This window comes from Peromyscus californicus, unplaced genomic scaffold (assembly GCF_007827085.1).
Source record: "Peromyscus californicus insignis strain IS unplaced genomic scaffold, ASM782708v3 Scaffold_12__1_contigs__length_115047231, whole genome shotgun sequence".
Classification (NCBI taxonomy): Eukaryota; Metazoa; Chordata; class Mammalia; order Rodentia; family Cricetidae; genus Peromyscus; species Peromyscus californicus.
The window spans coordinates 23029750-23054646 of NW_026294413.1; the positions used below are offsets into that span (position 1 = coordinate 23029750).

The window sequence follows — 24897 nt, forward strand, 5'->3', positions numbered from 1 at the left end:
GTCTTAATTATATAAGGCAATCCTCAACTTTGAGCATACCATAATGGAGGAGGAGGGATTGATAATGATTAATGGTTAGCGTATGAGAACCTGGAGTGAGGACTATGTATTTCACCAGCCTGGGGCAAGTCATATGACTGAGCTTTCAAGTATATCACCAGTAACTCTAGAGTCAATAGCACCTGCTTTCAAGGTACTAAGAAGATTAAAGGAAACCTTTAAAAGGTGCCAATGCCTGTAGCTGGTGCTCCAGACTTTTCTTTGTTTTCCATAGAAACAACATTAAATATAATATACATGCTAATTAAGCAGTTTCCGGATGAATTAAATAAAATCCTATTTAACTCGTATAAACTTAATTTGAAAGCCAAGAGGACACAGTCACATTCAGGTCCTGTGGTAACAGGAGAAAGATGGTGTTGCTTCGCACCTTCACAGTAAGCTGGCTCTAGTCAGAGGTATGACATAAAAGGCATGGTATTAAACTAGAATAAGGAACACCCCCTGCTGTTTAACGGGGTTCTTTCTCAGCACTGGAGGGACTGAACTTAGATCCTCACAGTGGACAAATGCTCTATGACTGAGCCATATCCAGTCATAAATGGAATGAAAACCATGTAAGAAGCCTCCTCCTTTAAAATGTACTATTATTCACCTTCTGTGAATTGCTTTAAAAGGCTGGGATGGAGATTTGTGTGGCATTTTCAAGCAGGCAGCTCCAAAAAGGCAGAAAACAGAAACTTGTAAGCAAAACAAGCGTGGAGAGGGAATCTTGAAAGCCATATCTGCAAGGTAAGGCTAGGGAGGGGTGAGGAAGGACCCTCAGTGAAATCTCTTTCCCTTCCCTTTGGTCTCTTGGCAACTCGGATTGAGCAGGGAGGCAGGGAAAATGGCAACATCCCCAAGAGAAGAGGGAGGGGAAGAAAGGTGGTGGGAGGCCACCAGCTCAGCAACAGAAGGAACAGGAAATTGTGTGGGCAGAGAGGGACGCAGTCATGTGCTGTGGGATGGTCTGTATGTCAAATGTGTTGCTGATTGGTCAATGAAAAAATCACTGATTGGTCAGTGGCCAGACAGGAAGTATAGGCAGGACTAACAGGGAGGAAAATTGAGAGAACAGGAAGCTGGGTGGGGGAGACATTGCCAGCCGCCACCATGACAAGCCGCATGTGAAGATGCTGGTAAGCCACGAGCCATGTGGCAAGGTATAGATTTATGGAAATGGATTAATTTAAGCTGTAAGAACAGTTAGCAAGAAGCCTGCCACAGCCATACAGTTTGTAACCAATATAAGTCTCTGTGTTTACTTGGTCGGGTCTGAGTGGCTGTGGGACTGGCGGGTGAGAGAGTCTGTCCTGACTGTGGGCCAGGCAGGAAAACTTTAAGCTACAGTCATGTCAAGGTCTTTCCTTCACTGTGCCTTCCCGGCTTTATGACAGAAACCACCCTGTCAGCGCAGTTCTGTGATGGGCTCCTGCCTATCCTCGGCCTTGCATACTTGCTTCCTTAAAATACTGCTCTGTAACATCACAGAGCTTGCATTCCAAAAACATCCCTCACCTCTAAAGTTCCCACACTCAAGAACCAAACAGAATTTGAAATTGCCTCCTAGATCAAGTTCATCTTTTAGGCTGGTAACCAAGGCCTTGAATGTAGCTTGAGTCAACATTGATGTAGGTCCAGTCAGCATTACCTGACCACTGTATGTGGACTAAAAGGTACAATTAATCTATGAAGGAGGAAGACATGGATATTTGCATCAGGGAAGAAGTTGGTGAGTGAAACTTGCAAGAATCAATTCAACTACAACCAGGAGGATGAAATATGTGTATCATGAAAGAAGTGGTTTTACCTGGCTTTGAAGGACTTGAAAGGCATTAAACAGAGAGATAAGTAAACAACTTCAAATGGAAGAATAATAACAAACATATGTTATATGTGCAAACTAACTTTCTCAAAAAGCTTAGGCGCCTTTCTTTCCTTTGGTGTAGTAAGTGGTAGGCAGTATTGAGTAAAACTTCCCGAGTTTAGATCCTAACTCCATCACTTAGTGCCCTGGGTGGTCTTGGAAAAGTAGTGTGACCATCTATGCATTCAGTTATCTGTGTGTAAGAATAATGATGATGGTGATGAGCTCACAGGGCTGTGGTAAGTGTTTACTCATACAATAACCCTGTGGAGTTTGTCTAGCTCATGGTATGCACTCACTGAACAACAGTTTGTACTGAAGTAAGATAAAGGGAGTCTGAACTCATTCATGAAGAACATCAGCTCTCCACAGAGTGTCCTGAACTTCAATCAAAGAACAAAATGCTTTAGGAGACTCTAGAAAACACAGAAATGACTGAGTGTCATGTAGAACAAACACCTAAGGCTACTCCGAGCCATTTCCATTGACAGAAAAATGGCCTGGGTTACAATACTAGCAACAGAGATTAAAAAGGGTAACAGTGTGGGAGATCCTGAAGGCAGAAATGCAAGGCCATTAGCAAGCAGCAAAAGCCCAGGGCGGTAACGAGAAAGACCAGAAGAGAGTCATTTTCCAAAGTTACCGAAGCATCTAGGTGTTCAGCCACTCACTGTCTGTGTTCTATGACTAGCTAGAGTAACAGAGCTTGAGCAAGAATGTGAAGACATACAAGGACTCTGTATGTCTCACCCATCAACTGTTACGTATTCACAGCCTCTCTGCTCCATAAACTACTCATCTGGTAGCATGGACAAGGATAGTCCAAATAGAAACAGACAAGTCACCATGTGAAATACAACAGTGCCCAAGAATTCCACTAGCTTCAATGGTTAAATGAAGCCAAATCTTCCCTGGTAGAATAAGGCTTCAAACTCGATGAAAACAGCATAAATCTACTATGATGAAACCTGAAACAAGGCCAGGTTAATTTGGGCTTCTCGAAATTGCCAGAGTGTAGGACACACCCACACTCCACACATGGGCTCTTTTTCTTAATCCTGTTTGGCAGCTGCCACCCCGAAGGAGGGCCCCATCATCTAGCAGGCAGCACATTCATCAAGCTGTTTTGTGAAGTCTGCTCTCTGAAAGGGTGTAGGCAACATAAAAATCCATAGAACAGAAGACAACTTGCCTCTGCTGTTATTTTTCATCGATGGAAACCTTACATTCCCCAAGTATAGTACAGAAGTACTGTCTCATCCACTGAGACCTATAATGCTGACCATACAGACCTAATTCTTAAAAAATGTATCAATAATTTATAACTGATGACTTTTGCAAGCTAAAAAAGTTGTCTTAGAGATTCATTTGTAAATATGTGTAGGAAAAAAAAAACTTTTCTAAAACAGAAAAACAACAAGAACTAGGAAACACCACCATCAAAGAAAAATAAAACTTAAAGTTACCTAGGTGCTAACAATGGTTATTTCTAAGTTATATGTTTATATTTCTCAAGGATTTTTTTCTTATAGTTCTCATATTTCTCAGGTACAAAGTAAGTGTCTTACAGCCTGGAAGGGAGGGTTGAAATTTTTTTAAATTTTCTTATAATTAAAAAAATTAATAAAAGTAAATAAATATGCTATGCCAAACTATTTCACATAAATCTCTTTTATTCATATATTCAAGAGACAAATTTTATCTTTTGTCTTGGAAAACAACTATGCTCCAAGAAGACAACATGGAATCATAGACTGAGCCAAAGGACTAAATGACTTCATTCGAAGGGGCTTAAACACTCGCAAGCTGCCTGACACACTGTTGTTGGCTTGTGCTTTTTTGTTGTTTTATTTTTTTTAAGAAGCTTTGTTAGCTTGACAAAGACTTTTAGTGGGTTTAACACGTAGACTGAAAGAAAGTATATCACCTAATAATTCTCTTGAAAGCCATCTGTTAGGGTTTTAAATGGGAAAAATGACCAACACGCTCATTCATTTTTAATCTGCTGGCGGATTTTATTTGGAGTCCAACTGTTCAGAAGCACAGTTGTCAAACTGTAACTAAGCCTCATCGTTCGCACTAAGAGACAAGGAATAATGGTAAATGTGACCATTCTAAAGTCAAATTAGTATGGAAAGCCACAAGAAGATTAAGAGATAACAAACTGCTGTGTCCCTAGAGACAAGTGTCCACTAAATGGGACCATTTCTTTCTGCAGCTGGTTAATTTCCACAGAAACAGGCTTTTGGGCTTTTGCTTACTCGCACATACATTAGATCTGTAGCAGAAACTGGAGAACTGTGGAGTAATAAAAACTACAGGCAAACTTTCCAGGAGTACCAAGTCTCCAGAGACAGCTCATGAAAGATGTCTGAGATCTACAAACTAAGAGTTGGAAAGATCTGCTTCCTCCACAATCTGTTAAAAATAGACCAATGTGTTTTTGCATAGTATAAATAGCAGCCTATACTGTAAAGCTAGAAGCTAGAGCAGTTTCCAGATTCAGATCTTTAAGTGTCTGAGCCAGATGTCTAAGCACCCTCCTAAACTTACCTGGGACCTTGAAATCTCCCACAGCGGTGAGCTTCTCCCTTCTCCAGAGTCAGACACCGAATCCAGGGCAGATGTTGAAGAGAGTGTGGCTTTTGAAGTAGCTGCCTGGTCTTGGGATGGAGATGAAGAAGTGGGTGTGGGGGAGGACATGCTTGCCACATCTTCTCCTGTGGCTGCCTCCCTTTCACTGGATGAGGCCCAAACAAACTGGGTGGAGTCAAGCTTCGGGGCACTGGCTTTGACCGAATTCTGTTGAGGTCTCTTGACAACTTCAACATCTCCATTGTACTTCCAGCCAGCATCCATCTAGATAGGAAACATCATGTTAAACCCGATACCCTGCTAGCCTTAGGTTCACTTTTTTTTTTCCTTTATTAAGAAAATTTTTATTCATTTTACATACCAACCACAGATTCCCCCTCTCTTCCTCTTCCCGCCCGCCCAAGTCCCTCCCCCCCCACCCAAATCCACCCCCCATTCCCTCCTCTGAGAAGGCAAGGCCTCCCATGGGGAGTCAGCAGAGCCTGGCACATTCAGTTGAGGCAGGTCCAAGCCCCTCCCCCTGCATCAAGGCTGTGGAGGTGTCCCACCATAGGTAATTTGCCTCCCAAAAGCCATGCTCATGCACCAAGGATGGGACCTGATCCTACTGTCAGCCAGCCCTTTAAGCAGACCTACACAACTGTCTTAATTATGCAGAGGGCCTAGTCCCATCCCATGGAGGCTCCACAGCCGTTGGTCTAAAGTTCTTGAGTTCCCACGAGCTTGGTTCAGTTGTCTCTGTACGTTCCCCATCATGATCTTTTAAAAGCATCACTATTGGTATTTGAAAGCCACTAAAGTAAGATATACCCGCCACAGAAAAGTAACTATTGTCAAAGCCTGGAGTGCATTCCTTCACACTAACAAACGTGCACCAGCATAGAAACTTGTTCTAATAAAAGCATTATTATGTATAGTTTTCCAAAACCTGTTCTGTTTGTATCACTCCCGGTCAACGGATACAACTCCAGACTAGGTCTTTCAATGGCTGGAAACCCCACAGTGTGGCTATCAATCATTCATTTGATAGATAATTAAATTGTTATAAGCTATCCATCATTCCCCAAAAACACTACAATCAATTCCAGCATCCCTTTATAAATGGAGCTTTTATTTTAGAGCCCAGATGTTGCGGAAACTCACTGGCTCAAAGGTTTTATACATGAAGTATCTGTCATTTCTACAGAGAAAACAGCAGCCCTGTACTCGTGGGTAGAAGGACACCTGTAACAGCCTCCTCAAGGCTTAAATTTCAGCATTTAAAATATTTGTCGGTCAGAAGGGTGGAAAGTTGTTTACTTAATTCTCAGGTTAACGAGACTAAACATTGCCTCTCTGTTTTTTCATTGCATTCCTCCACACTAAATTGGCCGGCTCATGTGTTCAGTCCATTTCTAGTGTTTATCATTCTCTTATCAAATTATAGAAGTACTTCAGCCAGGCAGTGGTGGGGCACGCCCTTAATCCCAGCACTTGGGAGGCAGAGGCAGGCAGATCTCTGCTGAGTTCAAGGCCAGCCTGGGCTACAGAGTGAGTTCCAGGAAAGGTGCCAAAGCTATACAGAGAACCCCTGTCTCGAAAAAACTAAATAAATAATTAATAAAAGTACTTAACATCTTAGAATTGTCAACCCTTTATCTGCAATGCAGTTTAATAATAACTGTGACTCAAATCATCCTATGTCAATAGTGCCTGCCATACAAGTTTAATTTTTTTGTTATCAAGTAGGTCTATATTTTCCTTAACAGGATGGTCAGGGATTTCCTGGCTGATTTAGGTAGGCTTCTTTCACCTCAAATACAATTTCTTAAGCCATAATTCTCATTTTTGTCAAGATTTTAAGCTCTTAAGGTATAAACCTTAAGATAACTAGGTGGGCATAACTAACAGGAACATGAATATTAAATATTCAGACCACATTGCTTCATTTGCGTAATTCAGTCTAATATGTCCCACATGTGCTGAATCCCATTAGAGATACAAACAGACATATTTCAACGAAAGCATACTCAAGCATCAAGTTCTGAGGTAGGAAGGAAGGATAGAACAAAACCTTACGTATACAACCCTGAAAACATTGAAGGTGAGCCTTAAAAAACTGCTATATCGTAGGTTTAAAAAAAGAGCTGACTGCTGTCAATGTCATACTGTTCAACCTAAAACTTTAGAAGAGCTACAGGCAAAGATACGCAAGAAAAAAAATAAATGTTGTCTTGAAATGTATCTTATTTGTTCTTTAAAGTTTAATCACCCCTGTTTTTATTAGATCTAAATTGTCATGAAAGTTGTATACACACACACACTACATTTTACACATACACATCCCGTATCTATGTCCAACTCAGCTTCTGCTGAAGCTCCTCCACTCATTGCTCTTGGGAACAGACTAAATGAACCTGAGGCATTTTTACCGTGTAGGATCTGGGCAGTGATGAGATTCCCCTTGACTGCGTGCCAAAAGGTCTCGCTGTGACCACAGATGTTAACCTGGCTGTATCGGCTTTCTGGTAACTTCTAGGGAGAGAAGCTGAAATCCGAGTCGACTCTCCTCTTGTACTCGGCGACTGCTGTAAAGAGAGCGAGACTGGACGCTGTGCTACCGAAGACAAGGACGCCTGGTGCGGTTCTGCAGAAGGCAAGGGGGCCTGGTGCGGTTCTGCAGAAGACAAGGACGCCTGGTGTGGTTCTGCAGAAGACAAGGACGCCTGGTGTGGTTCTGCAGAAGGCAAGGGGGCCTGGTGCGGTTCTGCAGAAGACAAGGACGCCTGGTGTGGTTCTGCAGAAGACAAGGGGGCCTGGTGTGGTTCTGCAGAAGACAGGGGGGTCTGGTGTGGTTCTGCCGCAGACAAAGCGGCCGGCCGCTGCTCTTCAGGAATGTGAGAAGGAAGTGGAATCTCAGCGGCTACACTGTCCTGTCTATTTGCAAAAGTTGTGGAATCTTCTTTGGGCGTCTCGGCAGGATAAGTTGTTGCCTTGACTTCCAGTCTCTCAGTCTGGTAGCTGGTTTCTGAGAGAGTCACTGTAGGAGTGATTACTTCATCATCCAGGGCGTCATCAGAGGAATACATCCTCCTTGTAGAATTCTGATTTCGAGATTCCCTTAAGCAAAGAAAAATGCGTCATTATGACAGAGTTATGCATTTGATCCCAGAAGGGATAAGACAATAACTAATATGTAAGTGGTTATTCACTGAACACAATAATCAATACAACACTAACAGGTGATTGTGCATCATTTTTAAGTATCAGCTAAGAGACTGACCTGACCTTTTGTTAAAGAGGCTCTCAAATGGATATTTTTAATCATAAAAGACTTTAATAACAAAATAACAAAAACATGAGATTATTCTCAGGTTTTTAGCCACAAACTTATGTCTTCCAAGATCAAAATGCTTTAAATGGCTGGCCACCAATCTGAATCTGCCAAGTTCGTTATAAAAAATGTATAATGTATTGGTAAAAAAATAATAGTACAAAAGACTCGGGCTTTTATAGAGAGCCAGTCAGTTCATGGAGCTTGACAGAATCCCCATGGGCAATTATAATAGATTCAAGGTTATTATCCATCCTTACAGAGCTGATGAACCAGTTCGTGGGGAGTCCCTACCTCCCTAGCTAACTGCTGTATTGAAGTGAATGAAACTCTTCAGCATTGGCATTTCGGACACAAAGGAGCTCTGTTTAACTTCACCTGCCAGCATATTTCCTTTGCGACATTATTTTTAAAGCAATATTTGCTTTCTCTCTGACCTATCCATCTCCTCCAGGTCCACACAGTTAAGTACTCACATGAAAGTTTGAATTTCACTTTTATCCTGCTATTTCAGCTCAAAGAATAAACCTACACATCCACACTTACATAGACTTCCTTTAAGTATAATTTATTCTCTACCACTAAAATATAACAAAGGTCTGTTATAGTTCATAAAATTCATTTAGAGGTAAAAGTTGATTTTATTTGACTACGCTATGCTCTACTCCATTAAACGCTCTTTAAAAGGAGAAAAACCAGTGAGTTTTTGTTTGGTTTTGGTATCACATACAGTGAATAACCCCTCCTCCTACAGAAGAGCATACAGTGTGAGACAAAGAAAGAATACTGCTCACCAATAATAAGTAATAGTTTCTTTGTTAATCCAGATATCCAGATCTCTAGCTCAGCAATATTTTTTTAATGCTTCAGAACAAAATCCTGGCTGCTTCGGTACATACGTGTTTACAGTTTAAAATTGGTAACCACATATCCCACTGCATGCAGAGCCTCCATTTCTGACAAGGGGATCTCCAAACACGAGGAGGGTCCAGCCCCTTACCTGTCCTGCAGCATTTCCCTAAATGTCTTGGAGCTTCGGTCAGACTTCTCGAGTGCCTGCTTTTCAATCTCTTCCCTCTCCTCCTTTTTCTTCTGCAGATCTGAAGTGTAACTCTTCCGACGACTTTTCCATTTTGCAAGGTCCTGACAAGAAATCACACCAGCCCGGTCATACCTGAATTTCTACACACCCTTTCCTCACGGCGGCTGGCGAGAGCATGCTGGAGTATCCTGTTACACCACTGCAAACACTCACTCCCACTTGTGCCAAGATGCCCTAATTTTGCTTTTTATAGCCAGTGTTTCTGCACCAAGCTTTTATCTCATGTGCCTGCCAGAAAACCCTGACCTAATAAGAGATCCCACTTTTGTTATCCACGAAAGTATCACATCAATGTCCATTTCCCAAAGAATGCTAAATGCTTGCAATTAAGTACTAGATCAGATTGATCGGGAAGTCTCTCAAACTCAATTTCATAGCACTCCAAACCCGATTCACATGCATGCTATGATGAGAGGGACAGAAATGCCCCTGTAACAGTCCAGTTCAAGTAAATGGTCTATCTTATTAATATCTAGTTTAATCCCCAGAAACACACAAATGCCTAAGATGTGCTTCCCCTCAACAAGGTAGACTATGCATAGAGGTCAATGCCTAGTGGATAGGTCTACTGAGAAGAACGAGGGTCCTAAAGGAAAGTCAGTTCTACCTACAGGAGAAGATCACAAATCACACTGGACTACCCATAATTGCAGAGAATATAGTCTGCCTGGGAGAGAACAGGGGACCTCATATAAGCACAAGCCCCTACTTGCTTCCCACATCTCCAGAAACGTGTTCTAAATCAGCCTGGATAATCTATCTAATGCAGGTATTACCTAGTTACATAAGCCAGTTGTGACACTGGAGATTTGAAGCGTTTTGAATACTACAAATATTTCTCCATTTCCAAATCAGAGAAATATTTAGATTCCAAGGATTCCAAGAGAAGTCTCAGTCCAAAGGGAAGTATACCAAAGGTCTTAGAACAAACCAGACCTCACACCCAGGGCTTAGAAAGCAAGTGTGCCTACTAAACTTTGGGGGCAGATAGGGCCAATCCTGCTTTTCAAACTACCTGAAACCAATGGGAACTATTTTCCCCCAAAAGAAATAGTGTCCAAAATATTCATGTGCTCTCACCTAATGGGAAGCCCACCTTGATAATCATTTTCTTACCAAAAAACTCATCGTGTGTTTCAGCAAAGTAATACGTAATTCTTTACTGTTTTTGCAGGGATTGGGGTTGAAGTCAGAGCATCACACACGTGTTCTGACACCGAGCCACATGCTGAGCCCTGTGTGTTGTTTCTTGATTATTCAATCAAGTTTCCTACAAGAGGGCACTGAAGTTTAGCAATGTAATAGCTTTGGACATTAAGATTGGCTTTCTCTGGTGCTTTTGTTCACGCTGTCACTCAGCTCTCTTACCATGAAGCTGTGCTCCAACTTCTATGGGCTTAGAGTGATTTGTCTATTGCAGTTCCTTACACGCCTACAGCTTATACTAATCACTATAGTCAACTAAAAGGCTTATACTTTCTTCTTTAAGATTCAGGATAAAGCCGGGCGGTGGTGGCGCACGCCTTTAATCCCAGCACTCGGGAGGCAGAGCCAGGCGGATCTCTGTGAGTTCGAGGCCAGCCTGGACTACCAAGTGAGTTCCAGGAAAGGCGCAAAGCTACACAGAGAAACCCTGTCTCGAAAAACCAAAAAAAAAAAAAAAAAAAAAAAAAAAAGATTCAGGATAAAGGTTAAGTCTATAAACACTTGGATATGCCAGCTCTCCTGAAACAGTTAATTTTGAATCACATTAGATACCGACTTCAGCCAAAATATTACTCTGAGTTGTATTTCATCCCAATCTCCAGATAGTAAGTTTGAGAACTGTTCACCTCTCCCCACTCATGCCAAGATCTGAGCGATCCTGTTCCCTTGAGATCTCAATCTTGATCAATGCTGTTTTTCTAGCAGAGGCATAATTAGTAGTCAGACCCCACTCTCCCACGTAAGCAAGTGTACTATCCTGCTAGACAGGAACTTCCCACTCTTTGAGAACTCATGGTCTCTTAGGAGATAAGCATGCTTCTATATTTTTACAATGCTCTGTAAAACATATAAGAGTACTTTGGGTACATTTTCTATTGTACGGAATGCTGAAACACCAAGGAAAATTGTCTCTTAAGTACGGTGACTTCCTTAAGAGAAGCAAGAAGGGCACCATTCTCCCCCTCCCTCCCAGCTCTAGAATACTCACATCCTGCCACTTCTGATCTTGTTCTTTCAGTTGGGATTTTATTTTCTGCATCTCCTCGTACCTCAGTTGACGCAGGTTCTGAACATCCTCTGCGCTGACATCGCTCATGGACTTGCTCCTGTCACAAAAAAACGCCTACAATCACAAAGGTTCTCGTGGCTGGCCTGAGGGTTCACATGGAGACTGGGCTTGTATTTAGAAATTCCACCTAAATATCTACTGCCCTACCCAGATGCTTTAGTGATAGTGTCCCTGAAATAGCACGACACAGATAAATGGTGTTTTTCCAAAGCCCAGAAACGAGAGCCTGGCATTCAACTCAGGTGTGAGATGCTTTTTTTTCCCTATAAAATGGTCAAAGTAACCTTGAACAGTTCTAACAATAATAATGCAGTGCTTGTATTTAGAGGAATCAACTCTAAGATTATCCTGGGGGCGGGGACCATCAGTCACTAATACCACCTCTCTGAATTTGTCCATGTTCCCTCAAAGATAACCTAGTAAAGTTTGGCTGTTTTTGCTCAGCATTTGCTAAATAATTTAGTGACTACCTGATATTTTCTCCTCAAGTTCAACACCTGTGAAAAGATGTGCTGTGTCTCCTCAGCGATTCTCTAAGATCTACTGTACCACTGTGCAGCTGGACCACAGGTAGTTTCCCACAGCCTGTCAGAAGCACCTCAGGGACCCTCACCTTCCTTAAGGCAGTGCTCATAGCCTAATTTGCACCCCTGTACATGAACATGTGCAATCAGGAAATAAAGCCAGAGTGGGGATTTCAAAACCGTTTTTCCCTATTACTGTTACATATTTTAAAGGCCATTGTAAAAACTATTATCTTCTAATAGGCTTCAAACTCTCAAAGAGTTTAAAGTTGCTTCTCAGCAGTAAAGAGATTCATTCACTTGGGTTAGTGACTGAGTTGGGAAATGACTACTACCTCTGTGCAGACTGCATGGATAGAAAAGACCTCCCAGAAAGGCAGGGGTCAGGTCAGCACTGAGAACAGTAAGACAGTGAGAGAGACGGACTTTTAGAGGTGGGCTAGATGAAATGCTCTTTCCTGTTGTACTTCTGAGTTCACTGCATTGTAATTAACCATATTTTATATTACATTGATGCATCCTTGGGCACCTAAGTTTCGCATTCTCCCCAGTCCTGCTATCACATTTTTCTCTCTCTCTCTTGGTTGGTTCAGGAATGCAATTGTAACTACCATGCAAATGACTCTGGAGGCTACAGCCTAGGACATGCCCCTCTTTGACTCATTTCCAATTCCCTGTGAATAGGCATTTATTCTTGAATATATCCCTAGGTACCTCAACTGAAAGGGGACCTGCTGAAATGCTATCTGAAAAGGGAGTTTTTTAAACGGCACCTCACTAAGCATGATGTTATTGTTGGTGTAGGCAATCTCAAGCCTACTTTTCCTCTGTGGGGGTTAATGGTGGTACCTGCCCTCAATCATCCGCATTTGAAACCTAAGAACCACTTTTCGCTTTTGTTTCTGCTCCTCACTTCACTTTCAATTAGATATCTTCTCATTTAATGCTGCTTTCTTTCCATCCCGATTGTCATCAGTCTAGATCAAGGCACAGGCAACCCTCCTCTGGATTTCCAAAAGAGCTGCTTAAATTATCATTAAAGAAGGCTTTCCTCAAATGCTCCCTCCAACTCAAGAGCCCTGTGCTGGTCCCTCCCTGCTTTTTAAAATACCACTCAAAATCATGGCTAGGCTCACTCCACAGTTACCTGCTCACCATCTGTCTTCCTCAGTTCAGGGAAGGTCAATTCCATCCTTCCACAGTTAGGACCAAAAAGCTTCGAGTCACTCGGTTCCCCTTTCTCTCGAAACACTTATTCCATCCATAATTCCTCTGCTCTCTATTTCTAGCATCCAACCATTTCTCACCTCTTCCTCATCATTGTACTGATCTACACCATCACATCATCCACTTAGAGATTCCCAAAGATCTCCCTGCTTCTACATACTCCCCACTCAACATGCTCAATGGAGCAGCTGGAGAGACTTTTTAAGTGTCAGCTTGGTCACAACACACACAACCCCAGACTTGAGCTTCTTCCCATCAAAATTCTAAGTAGATTCTTCAAAGACCTGCATGGTCTGGCACGATCTGGTCCCTTCTTGCCTCTCCACACTCATTTGGAACACCATGTCCTGGTCTCACTCTCCTGCCAAGTGGCTGTCTTGCGCATGCTCACACCTCTTGCTTCTGCCCTTGCTCTTCAAGTTGCCATACTTCTCATCCAGCTACACAGCCACATGACTTCTCTTCACTTCCAAGTATCTGCTTAAATGTTATTCAGTGTCTCCTCTTTCCATTCTACAAGAGCCTGCAAATGTCTCTCTGGGCCAATCCCACCCTAGCCCTCTCTCCTTGAACATTTATTGGCATCTAAGACATTCTTACTTCCCTATTGCCTGCTGAGTACTGTAAGATGATCAGGAATTACCTATGCTTGCTGATACATCGCTAGGCTTAAAACAAAGACCAGCGCATAGTGAGTACCCTAAAAATACATCCAATCAATGATCTACATAGCGTTCTACTGCTTGCATACAGTCTTTGTGGCTCTTCCATGTGAAAAGTGAACTGCCCCTTCTCTCACCTGCTCTCATACGTTGACTATAGTATTCTTCATGATACTAATCCTTGGTTCCATCTTATATAGTGTGCACAAGCATACCTAGATCATCTCTCTCACAAACCATATGCTGTTTGGAAAGAAAACATTAGCACAGTACTGTGCCTGCAGATACACTCAGTATCTGTGCTAAGAATAAGGTTAGCTAGAGCATAGAAATCAAACATGAAAACTCTGAATTGACTTTGAGGGAAAGCATAACTTCTCTCCAAAGTTTTATAGCATAGATTCAGTATGGAATTAGTTACATATAAAATTATGACTATAGAAAAATATATGAACCTACGTATGTATCATATACCTCTCACTATGTATAACTACATACCAAATTAGATCATGTGGATTTGAGAATATAAGCTGACTGATGTTATGCCTACCAGGAAAGAGGCTTTTTGAGTTCAAAAAAAATATTCAGTAAGAAATGGGAAGGAAATGTGCACGTCCAAGGCATGAGGGGACATTGGACATGCAACCCACAAAGCTGCACAAACTGTAAAGCAAAAATAAAATACTAATTCATACTCCACTAATCATTTTGTAGGAAGAAAGCTGAATCACTTGTACTAATCTAGAACCTTCTGTGGCTTCTGGTCTTACTCTCTTCCTTCTGGGCTGGGAAGCATCACTATGCGCTTTCCCACATAATATGCCAGTCAAAGGTAAGATGGCCTCTCTCCTGCTAGTGCCTGAGCGCTGAGCTAAGCCTAGCAGCCCAGAGGCACACAGCATGAACAAAGCGAGCTGAACATGGACCAGAGTAGAAAAGTCTTTTTATAGGCAAGAATGTGAGCACAGTTTGTTCCTGGGGTATGTAAAGTTACCCCCATTAAAGCAGGGAGTCCATACCATAGTAGTCTGCATTGACTCCAGCAAGAGACAAGAAGTGAGGGCTCCAGACCCAGCTGCAACATAGGCTTTCACCCACTGAACACACACCAGTTCCCGTCTCACAGCCTTGGCTCCTCATCCACTAAGTTATGATAACTAAGTAAGGCTGTGCTGGTAAACTTCTTAACAACCTGGTGCCGTATACTCCTTCTTATTAAGGCAGATGGAACCGAATGGAACCTCGTAGATACTAACTCGATCAACTGCTTTCAAGTTAGAAAGCTTGCCCCAGACCACACAGATAAAATCTAGAACGTCTAGAGTACAAAGATGAAGTCTTTCTTTCCTTATCAGCATTAACCACATGACATCAAAGTCCCAGGAGTCCCTTGAGTAGCAACAGCACTGCCCAGCAGTCTCCAAGAGTTGCCTCATGAGGCACAGCCCCAGTCTGGTTCTACTACTTGAAAGCCTCCCTCCTTGGGAAAGCTACAATCTCCGTCTACGGAATGCAGATAACACCTGCCTGTCTGCCTCGCAGAACTGAGATAAGCACCGAAGAAAGCATCCAGGAAATTGCGAAGGACATGCCCAGCATGGACAATGCACAGGTAAGTCACGTCATTCTCTTAGAACTGCCTGCTACAATTGGTTGTATTTCCTTATTCTGAACGCTCTAATTGACAACTTCATTTGAATTTGCATCTCAAAAATGCAGGTGGAACAAGCATCTTGCCTTTTCAATTAATTTAATAGTATTGGGGAAGTATGACAGGAAGTTTAGGAAGGAATCGCTTATAAATCACTAAACAAAATTTCCTTATACTCCTCCTTTCCTTGTCCATATGACGCATCTGACACATTCAGCTGGAAATAAGGATTATCCTAAAATCCGGCTTCAGTAAACTTACAGATGAGTGTCTACAGCAGTAGTTCTCAACCTTCCTAATGCTGCAACTCTTTAATACAGGTCCTCATGCTGTGGTGGCTTCCAACTATAAAATTATCTTTGATGCTACTTCATAACTGCAATTTTGCTACTGTTGTGAACTGTAATGTTAATATCTATGTTTGCTGAAAGTCTAAGGTGACCCCTGTGAAAACGTCATTCAACCCCCAAAGGAGTCACAACCCACAGTTGAGAACCACTGGTCTATAACAGGAAGAGTCCAGAGCCAATATAAGACACTTTTTCTTAAACATAAATTTACTCACAGCCTTGGGTAGCAAATAGAAATTCAAAAAACAGTAAGGTAAGGATCTCTGCCTTTGAAAGCAATATAAATATGCTAATTTATCTAATTGTATATATTTTTTCATTAGACACTTTAGGATTTTGTGAACAATAACGGTGTTAAAACCTGTGTAGGACACTTTGAAATTCCCATCGAGTAAGAGAACATAGGGAACAATTTTCATTTATAGATTTACCTACTTATTTGGTTTTCTCAACACCAACACTATTAGCATTTCTGCCAGAAAATCTTTGCTATAGAGAGCTATTCTGGGTGTTGTAGGACACACACAAAGCACTAAATGTAAATAGCACACACTTGGCTGTAATAATGAGAAGTATTCTAGATATAACTAGATGCCACCTCGAGTGAAAAAGAAAATCTGCAAAAATTAACCCAGGTCAACTTGTCTCCCATCCTTTTTGCCTGCCTTGATTTTATGTCCTGATAATCCTGAAAAATCATTTGGTCAAGCCCTATGAGAAAAATATAGCTGCCTTTAGTTGTCTTTGGCTGCCAATTCACATGTAATTGGCATTTATGTCCTTGTGATACGGATAGTGGGTTCGCTGGTTATCACATTACAAGATTGTTTATATTCTTGCAAACTTTGTCAGTACCAAGCTTATATCAGACATGACCAATTCCCAAACTTCATAGCACCACACAAATGGAAATTCATGCAACACAAAGGTACACACATGAGAACTGGCAGCCACACAGAAAGTTTCTTAATCGACATAATGTGTTACATGCCAACTAAAGCTTAGTAAAACACTTCCATAGCATGCGCAAGCACCAAAAACCACATAAAATGCAAGCCAGAACTTCATAGGCAAAGAACTAAAACAAAATACTACATATTTCTCTTCAAAAAGAAGCAGTCACATGATGGGCAGTTAGTTTTTAATTACGAGATATCAAACAGTACTGCTTTTCCACTGTATTATTTTTGGAGAAAGTTCACCCAGCATAAATGTGAAATTGTTGTACATTAAACTCCTATAAGTAATTCGATTTTAATTTATATTTTAATCTCACTGTAGGAAATCAATGTAAGGAATCACTGGTAATTATAAAACATAGAATAAAAGAGGGAAAATAAATAAATCTACAACTGCTCGTAAACAGAGCGGCATTTTCTAAGACACATTAAGTCCCATTATCTGACAAGTCATGTATTATTCATTAGTCTCAATTAATAGATTATCTTGCTTTATTCCTGTAGTTACCTTAGCACTACATTGCATGAAGTTTTTTTTAAATAGCCTTTTAAAGCAAACACTGTGTTATCCGGATAACCAAACAACTACTTGGAATTAATTGTCTAGTGGAAGCCTTTGCTGCTGACTGTTGTGGATTAGAAAAATTCCTCAGCATTTTGAGGTTGAATATTTAAGTTTTCTTTTTTTTATTGGCGTTTGTGGTTAGGGTGGTCCAGAGTGTTGGGGAATGAGCCTACAGCCACAGGCAAGCTAGGCACGAATTCAATCATTGAGCCCACTCTTGCCAGGGGTAATTCAAGTCACATAACAACCCTACACTAAGAAAAAACAGGTAGAGTCACGTCAGAGAGGGAGGTAGTTATGTGTTTACATGCCCCAAGTACTTAAGACTCTTGGTACCTGTACCCCTTTTAGGAAAACTGTTCCAGAGATGTGTTTATGCTACAAAGTCAAATGTGATTACAAATGAAAATTCCTCATGAAAGTTGTTCAGAATTCTTGAAGCCTCAACGAGATTTTAAATCAGGTTAAAACAGCTTTCCTACGACAAGTTGATGAACAGATATTGAAGTATTATACCAAAGACTGACTTCTTCACCCTCACAAATGAGACACTTGTGAGCACACGAGGCTGTGGTGTGAGGAATGTGCCTTCACATGCCACACTGGAAGGAGTAATTGTAATGGCTGCCCATCACTAAATCATATCTTTGGTATCTAGAGTTATTATAGTGAATTTTGTCATAATCTTGGTAGCTTCTAAAATTTCTAAACTACTGAAATTATTAAAAACTCTTAAAATTAGAGATTCTGAGAGATGAGATAAACCATGGTAAGGGGAAGATACTCAACTCCTGAGGCTGATTAAAATATTGGGTATTTTCAACTTTTCTCAAAAACTATTACCAATAAATTTCACAGTTACTAAAAGCCTAGTGATATTGCATTGAAAATGAATGACTTAGTTTAAAATAGTCTGGAACTGACTGGAAAAAATTTGAGAAAGCCAGTTTTATATTGCATAGTCATGTTTACCTAATAAATATTAAATACTAGTAGACAAAACCTGAGAAATAATTTAAATATAGTTCTTGTAACAACATTGGAAACTACCAAGATTATTTTTTATAATTGTGGAAGCCTAGTTTGCTCTTTATAGGCAGTCAGGTTACAATTAACTTTCTACCCTAATCAAGAACCTTGAAAATATATCCCAAAATTATTAACCATCCCCACTAACAAAGCTCCTCATAAGCTAAGTACATGAATTATGCAAGCTACATGAATTCTTACATTTAGCAAGCAGTGATGTCCTTTCCTATCACAGACTTTCTAAAATGCAGTTTGTGGGGGAAAGACCTTCAACAGCTAGAAAACAGAAGCTTAGTGTATTTTAGGAATCAAATACCAAAATGAACATCCTCTTAGGCTCTTGTTACTTTCAATCATTAAATGTAAAGGAAAAGAAAGGGGGGGGATGGAGCTAAATTTTAATATAGCAAAAATTATTGCTTTATGTAACAGTTCATGCATTGGTCATTTAGATACAGAAATATTGCTATGAGGTGGCAATGTTAATAAAAAGTAAATAAAAATCCCATGCACTGCACATAGCACCCCATTTAGTGACATGCCAGGACACAGTGCAGTAAGTTACGGAAGAGACAAACAAATACGTGCATTCATTTTTATGTGAACCATAAAACTTACCCATTCTCACCATAAATCTTTTGAAAGAGTCTAAGAAACCAAAAAACCAAAGATTAAAAAGGGTCACTCTCTCCAGCTGTGGTAGTTTCTAAGCATTCCACATCTCTAACTTGAGTCTAACTGGAAATGGGCAAATCTGAACAAGTTGGTCCTTACCCACTTCTTAATATTTCAAGTTTTAGTCTCCTAAACTGGGGTAAATAATATTGACATTTTCTTGATTTATTCTGAGCCAACAAATTCATAAGACAAGGTCTCCCCTTACCGGGAATTGAGTTAGATTTAGGGCCACTCACTGTATTCAACCTAGTCAAATTTGCCCATTCCCAACTTAGAGTGAACAGAACAGCTGTCGAAACGCAGCATGGCTCATGTTACCGAAACAGTCACAACTACAAACAGTCTGACAGACTCATGCATTTTAATGGTGCTTGCACTGAACATTTTAAATAAAAATGCTACAAATTGATAGATCAGGAAGCCTACATTGACAACAAAAATAAAGTTAAATGAAATCTGCAATGATATATTTTAGGAAAATATTTAGGTCAATAAAAGACACTGCAAACCATGATAAGCACAGAAAACTAAACCAAAGTAAGACTACTACAAAAATACTAAACATGAGGATAAAAACCTGCAAACATGATTAGAAAATATTTGTATCCAGTTTTACATTTAAATATAACAGTGGACACTTCCAAGCCAGAGGCAAGCTTTGCATATACCTTCTCAAATCATCCTAAGACAAGTAAATATGGAATTGCACTTCTTCCATGAAATGACTAAAAGTTTCTCAAAGCCAAGTAATTTTTTTACAGGATGCTTCAAAACGGCACACAACATGCAGAGCTGAGTAAACCGATGCGGCTTTTTTTTTTTTTTTTTTCATAAGGATATTTACACAAGACCATCCATCACAAGCCAAATCCTTGCAGAAACACACTCTGACCTCTCAACCATCAGCCGCTTCCTGTGCCTAAGTCTGCTGGCCTCCCGGATGGCCTCCCACTTCTGCAGATCGGCCTCGCTGCAGGGGCCAGGCTTGAAGCTGATGGGAGGCACAGCGGTCCCCAGCTTCCAAGACTGGATCTTGCGAGCCAACATGTCGTCTCTCTTCTGTCGATAGGAAGGAACTAAGACTCTACAGCCGCTGCTTTTTTCTTTGGGTGGGCGTGTCCTTTCGAGCACACACAGAAATTTCGCTTGGATTTCTGGAGGTAGGGTCCAGGGTTCCGGGAAAGGGACTGGTTGATATCTATCAGGGGCCCCAGACAGGGGCACTTCTTTCTTCTGTGCTGGGATCCGGCGAACAATCATATCATCTTTTTCTAAATCTGGAAGTACAAGTTCACCTTCCCGACACTGCAAAATTATATCTCGCTCAACAGCATCGTCTGGCTCAGAGAACCTTCGAAGGTCTTGGAAGGCTCGAAGAACACATGGATTTGCATGGAAAGCCCCAGTTTTTCTGACAAAGAAATCATCATTTTCTAAGTCAGGATCCAGAGCTGGCAGCTCAAGGTCATCCGCTCGATAGCCTGGTGTGTGAGAGGGATTTTTTCTGCGGGTTATGAGCCTTGGGCCAGAGGTGGGATCGATTTTGACGCTTGTTTCTGAAGACAAGATGTCATCAGAGTATGTTTGAAGAGCCTGAAGCAATAAAAACTGACTGAAGCACAGAAAGAAAAAGGAAGGGAGAATCGGATTAAGTACGAGGAGAGTGGTAATTAGGCAGCAGTTTACAAAGCAGGACTTGTGGGGGTGAATGATTAGGAGCCATGGGAAGGGGTATAACAAACGAGACAAATACTCAATGCCATTCTCTGGGACTTTCCTGGGTGTCATCTAAAGAAACAACAGGTTATACTTCCAAGGAAATGTGAAGACTGCCAGGGACAAGGGATGGATCTATAACTCCGGTCAAGTGTACCTCCCTGGCATAGTCATGGGCACCACTCCTTGTACCAACTTCCTAACTCTGTTCTCCATGGTGCCCTCATCCCCTCTCCAGAGAAGGATGCGTGATCTTAGAAAGCGCTGAGTTGGCCATCATATACTTTACACCATAGTGTACGTCATGGTAAGTAGAAGTAACAAAGTGGTCTAGAGTTATACAAAAGACCTTGAGGTGTTTTTTTTGTTTGGATCTAGACTTGCCCTTTCCAGGATCCATCTAGAAGGATTTCCTTTCTCCACTCACAACAGTAAATTTAGATATTTTAAAAAGCATTTTTGGAGTGGGTTTTCAAAAGAATTCGTGCATGCAGATATTAACCACCTTGCACGTTATTGTATTAATAGCATGTTGATTCCTATAGAGTTGGTGCCAACACTCTCATGCAGAAGGCAGTACGTTACACACTGTGCCTTTAACCCGTGTCATTAAGCTTCCATGAGTCAGTACCCAGGGCCTAGGTTAATGGAGCAGCAGCAGCAGTCAGACAAGGTGTCTGAGGTCAGCCACAAGCAGGTCACTCATACAGAGAGGTGCACCTGGACTCCTCCAAAGCACCACTGGTCCTCCTGGCTGCAGGGGTGTCCCGTGACCTCATGGCATGTTTGGTAGCTCGCTCCAGCAAGAGTGAAGGTCTTTGGTAGTTGCTGGCTAACCTATGCTCTGCCTTTTCTAGCCTACTAAAAATCGTGGCGCTTCTGAGAGAGCCTGAGTCCTCGTCCTCAGAGTCAGAATTCCTTCTGCCAGGAAGTGACATGGAGAAAAGGGGGGAAGAGAGAAGCAGACAGAGAAATGGAGAAGAGCGTAAGTTCTGAAATCTATGCCAAGCTAGATATAAAAGGGGGCTTCTTAAAGTCTAGAGTCTGAAGTTTTTTTCATGCTGTTGTCAATGTTGTGTTTTACTAATAAAAACACAAGCCACAGGCAGTTTATTAAGTAAACATAAAAAGTGACACCAGGGGTGGAAGTGAGCTTTAAGGTAAGTCAAAAAGCCTTTTTTTTTTTCTTTCAGAGATAGGGTCCTATTTTGAAGCCTAGGCTTTTTTCAAACTTTTAATCCTCCTGCCTCAGCCTCCAGAGTGCTAGGGTTCAAGGCATGTGCCCCCGTGTCCACCCTCGGGATTAAATTTAAACTTTTTTTTTTAATTATGAAAGTTCTACAGATGTTAGAGGGAGAATAAACCTTTCTCTGTCCCTAACTGAGAAAACAGGACATAAAATGTACCAGACTGGGGCAGAGAACGAACACCAGACCAGGAGCATGCTCAAAGACAAACCTGAATCCCTGGAATTCCTTATACCATGGCTTATAAGTCTCTCTCTTTATTTTTTTCCAGTTCATATCTTCTGGGGTCCAGCATTTGGGAAGAAACTGATCAAAAGAGCCCCCTGGGCTTGGCATGACAGGGCTGAGCTTTCGCACATAGAGATCATCCTTCACAAGGTTGGGGATGCGCGTTATCTTTTCTTCCTCCTCTTCCAGATAACAAGAGGAGGTTGAAGTTTCTTGGATTGTGTGCCAGCGCTCCATCTTGGGACCCCAAGTCCTCCTCTGATTACTGTTCAAAATATCCAACCACGTTAAGGTACTATGTGAGCAGTTTGTGGCACAGAACCCAAAGGGCATGCATTTCACCTCACAATATCTGTACCCCTGTGAATGAAACAAATTAACTTCCGGTCTCAACACCACAGCTCCTAGGATCAAATTAAGATATTACAGCAGCACCTCACTTTTAGTTAGAGAAAAGCTAGATACGCAAGGATATGTTAAGAGAAAGACAAATTTCAAACAGATTTGGGTGTTGCTTTCTCAATCCAATCAGCAGCATGATAGGTACCAGATCTGGGACAAATATATTTCTGACCTCATCAGGGTGTGCAGCCCAGAGGTTAACATATCAGGAGAAAATGTTTGAAGACAAGAGCTGAAAGCAGTAGTTTGAGAGATGAAGCCCCCAGGTCTCCTTTTCACATGGAATCTACAGTCGGCTAAGTCATCCAAAAATCATATCAGGCAAACCTTTGCTCATCAACAGGGTCAGAACTGCTTACAGAACCACACAGCATACAGAAAGACGGATTTGAAAAATCATCCTTTGCTCTGCTAATTTGATGGGAAATTAAGGGTTTCTTTTCATGTCCACTACTCTCAACAAACAAGAAAACTAATGGAAGGAAACACAGCAGGGCTCACGATGGACCACATCAGCCATCCAGTAAACTGAAGGCATGCGTCTAAAAGGCGGCCTAGTCATCAGACGCTGGTGTCCTGAAACAGAACAACTGTCTTCAGCACACACATGACTGAAAAGAGAGGTAGGAAAAGGAGCCCCCATTAGTGATATGTGTTGACTACATGTTAGGAGCCATTCTCTTAACCATGTTAAAACAGTCGCACAAATTCAGGAAGCATTCTGAACTCCATAACCATATCACACGACATTACCTTGAAAATGTTCCGTCTGTTTCTGTGTAGACCGGGCTGGCCCAGCTTCTTCTGTTATCCTCATTTTTGTCTGGCCTTTTCTTCCTCAGAGGTGCTGGCACATAGGATGGCTGTTTGCTTTTGTTAGGCAAGAAGCGGTTAAATGGTAGAGCAGACTTTGGTTCAATAGCTGAAATCCTTCGGTAGGACATATCATCTTTGTTATAATCCTGCATTTTGAATGTGAATTCCCAATCTGTGTCACTTTCGAAACCTATAAAGGCACAAGAAAGTTGCTTTACTCTCTGGTGGATTCCTGCTGGGCCTCCCTCCCCCAGCATGTCCTCTTCTCCCTTGGAAACCTAGTGCTGCTGCTAAAAGGCAGGAATATTTTTAGAACTTTGTCCAGAGGTTGTGATAAGGCCCATGAGGAGGCACTTGCTTTCCATACTGGAGGCACACACAGTTCATTTTTCCGCTGTCGTACATGATATACAGATTAAGTCCCCAGTCCCCGACTCAGTCCCTTCCCAACCCTCTTTGCCTCCAGGATGCCTCATAAATTCGCTGAAGTATAGTACATGTGATAAAATCCAGCAATTGAGTGAGATAGCATGATTCTATGGAAGCTCAGTAACGTAAGACAAGGCAGGAGGCCCTCGGATTTACAGGAAGTGGCAGGCAATCATAGAAAGCAAAGGAAGTCTGCACAGGATCAACAGTGACACATAGACCCCTGTAAGGTCACTCATTCGGACGAGGATCTCACACCGCAGAAGACAGACTAGATGACATCTGAAGTCCTAACAAATTAAAGCGTATGCCCACACGAGAGCACAGAACTAAAAACGTTCCCTCTGATAAGCAAAGGAAATATAATGGGAATCAGGAATTGTGATTAAAAATGTACTTAAAAGCAAACTTAGCAACCACCACAAAAAAGCCTTTTTTGATAGATCCCAATGTCAGACAGATATTCAAATAACAATATATTCTCTAGCTGAAAAGCTAACAAGCCCAGATGTTTTAAAACACACTCATGGAGAGAGTAACTGTATGAATCCAAATGGAGATCTCTCCCCTGCCCTGCCTCAAGAGCATTTATGAAACACGGGTAGCCGGTAAGTGTCGCTTGCTTCCTCCCAGCTGCAGAAGGCAACGCTACTCACAGCTTCCGGCTTTCTGCACACCTTCCAGGTTAACCTGACCTAAAGGCAGCTTGCCTTTGTCACCTGCCAGTCAGGAATGTACAGTAAACAATGCCAATATGGTTCAAAGGAAGTGATCTAGCACAGCTGTGTCACAAGAATGGGGTAGAAGGACAGTCTGGGCAGAAAGGGAGAACAGCTTGGTAGCCATGGTCAGGAAGAACAGAAGTTGTTAAGCTACTTCTGTTTTCTTTTGCTTTTTGTTTTTAACACTTCCTAAAAAAGAGGGAGAAAGAAAAAGAGAGACAGATCCTTTATTTACCAAAACCTACTTATGAAATTTGAAAATCACAGACTAGTTGGCTTTTGAAATTTTAAACTTAAAAATTTTATTTTTTTTTAGCTAATACAATTTTTATTTGTACAAATATCACTCCTGATACGTTTTCATACAAAACTCATGAAATGCACCATCTTCTAATCCTAAAAATATTATCATAATTGTGGTTACCACCCACTATAATTGTGTGGGCCGCAGAAGTTTAATAATCACAGAAACGCGTCATTCTTCTGGAACGCATCTCC

The 24897-nt window shown here is 41.5% G+C and overlaps 1 protein-coding gene across 8 annotated transcripts in view; it reads right to left on the bottom strand.

The window, feature by feature from the left end:
• Nucleotides 1-24897, bottom strand: part of Lmo7 (LIM domain 7) — a 216058-nt gene that overhangs the window by 29615 nt on the left and 161546 nt on the right. For 4 of the 8 annotated variants that reach the window (XM_052732559.1, XM_052732562.1, XM_052732561.1 and 1 more), the window contains exons 8-15: nt 23186-23438; nt 22014-22295; nt 19732-20451; nt 18780-18809; nt 11114-11231; nt 8818-8960; nt 6916-7603; nt 4463-4768 (exon numbers count right to left, since the gene is read on the bottom strand). In XM_052732559.1, the coding sequence (XP_052588519.1) occupies nt 4463-4768; nt 6916-7603; nt 8818-8960; nt 11114-11231; nt 18780-18809; nt 19732-20451; nt 22014-22295; nt 23186-23438 (2540 nt within the window). The remainder of the gene's footprint in view (nt 1-4462; nt 4769-6915; nt 7604-8817; nt 8961-11113; nt 11232-18779; nt 18810-19731; nt 20452-22013; nt 22296-23185; nt 23439-24897) is intronic. The other 4 variants (XM_052732567.1, XM_052732563.1, XM_052732566.1 and 1 more) reach the window with 2 other exon arrangements.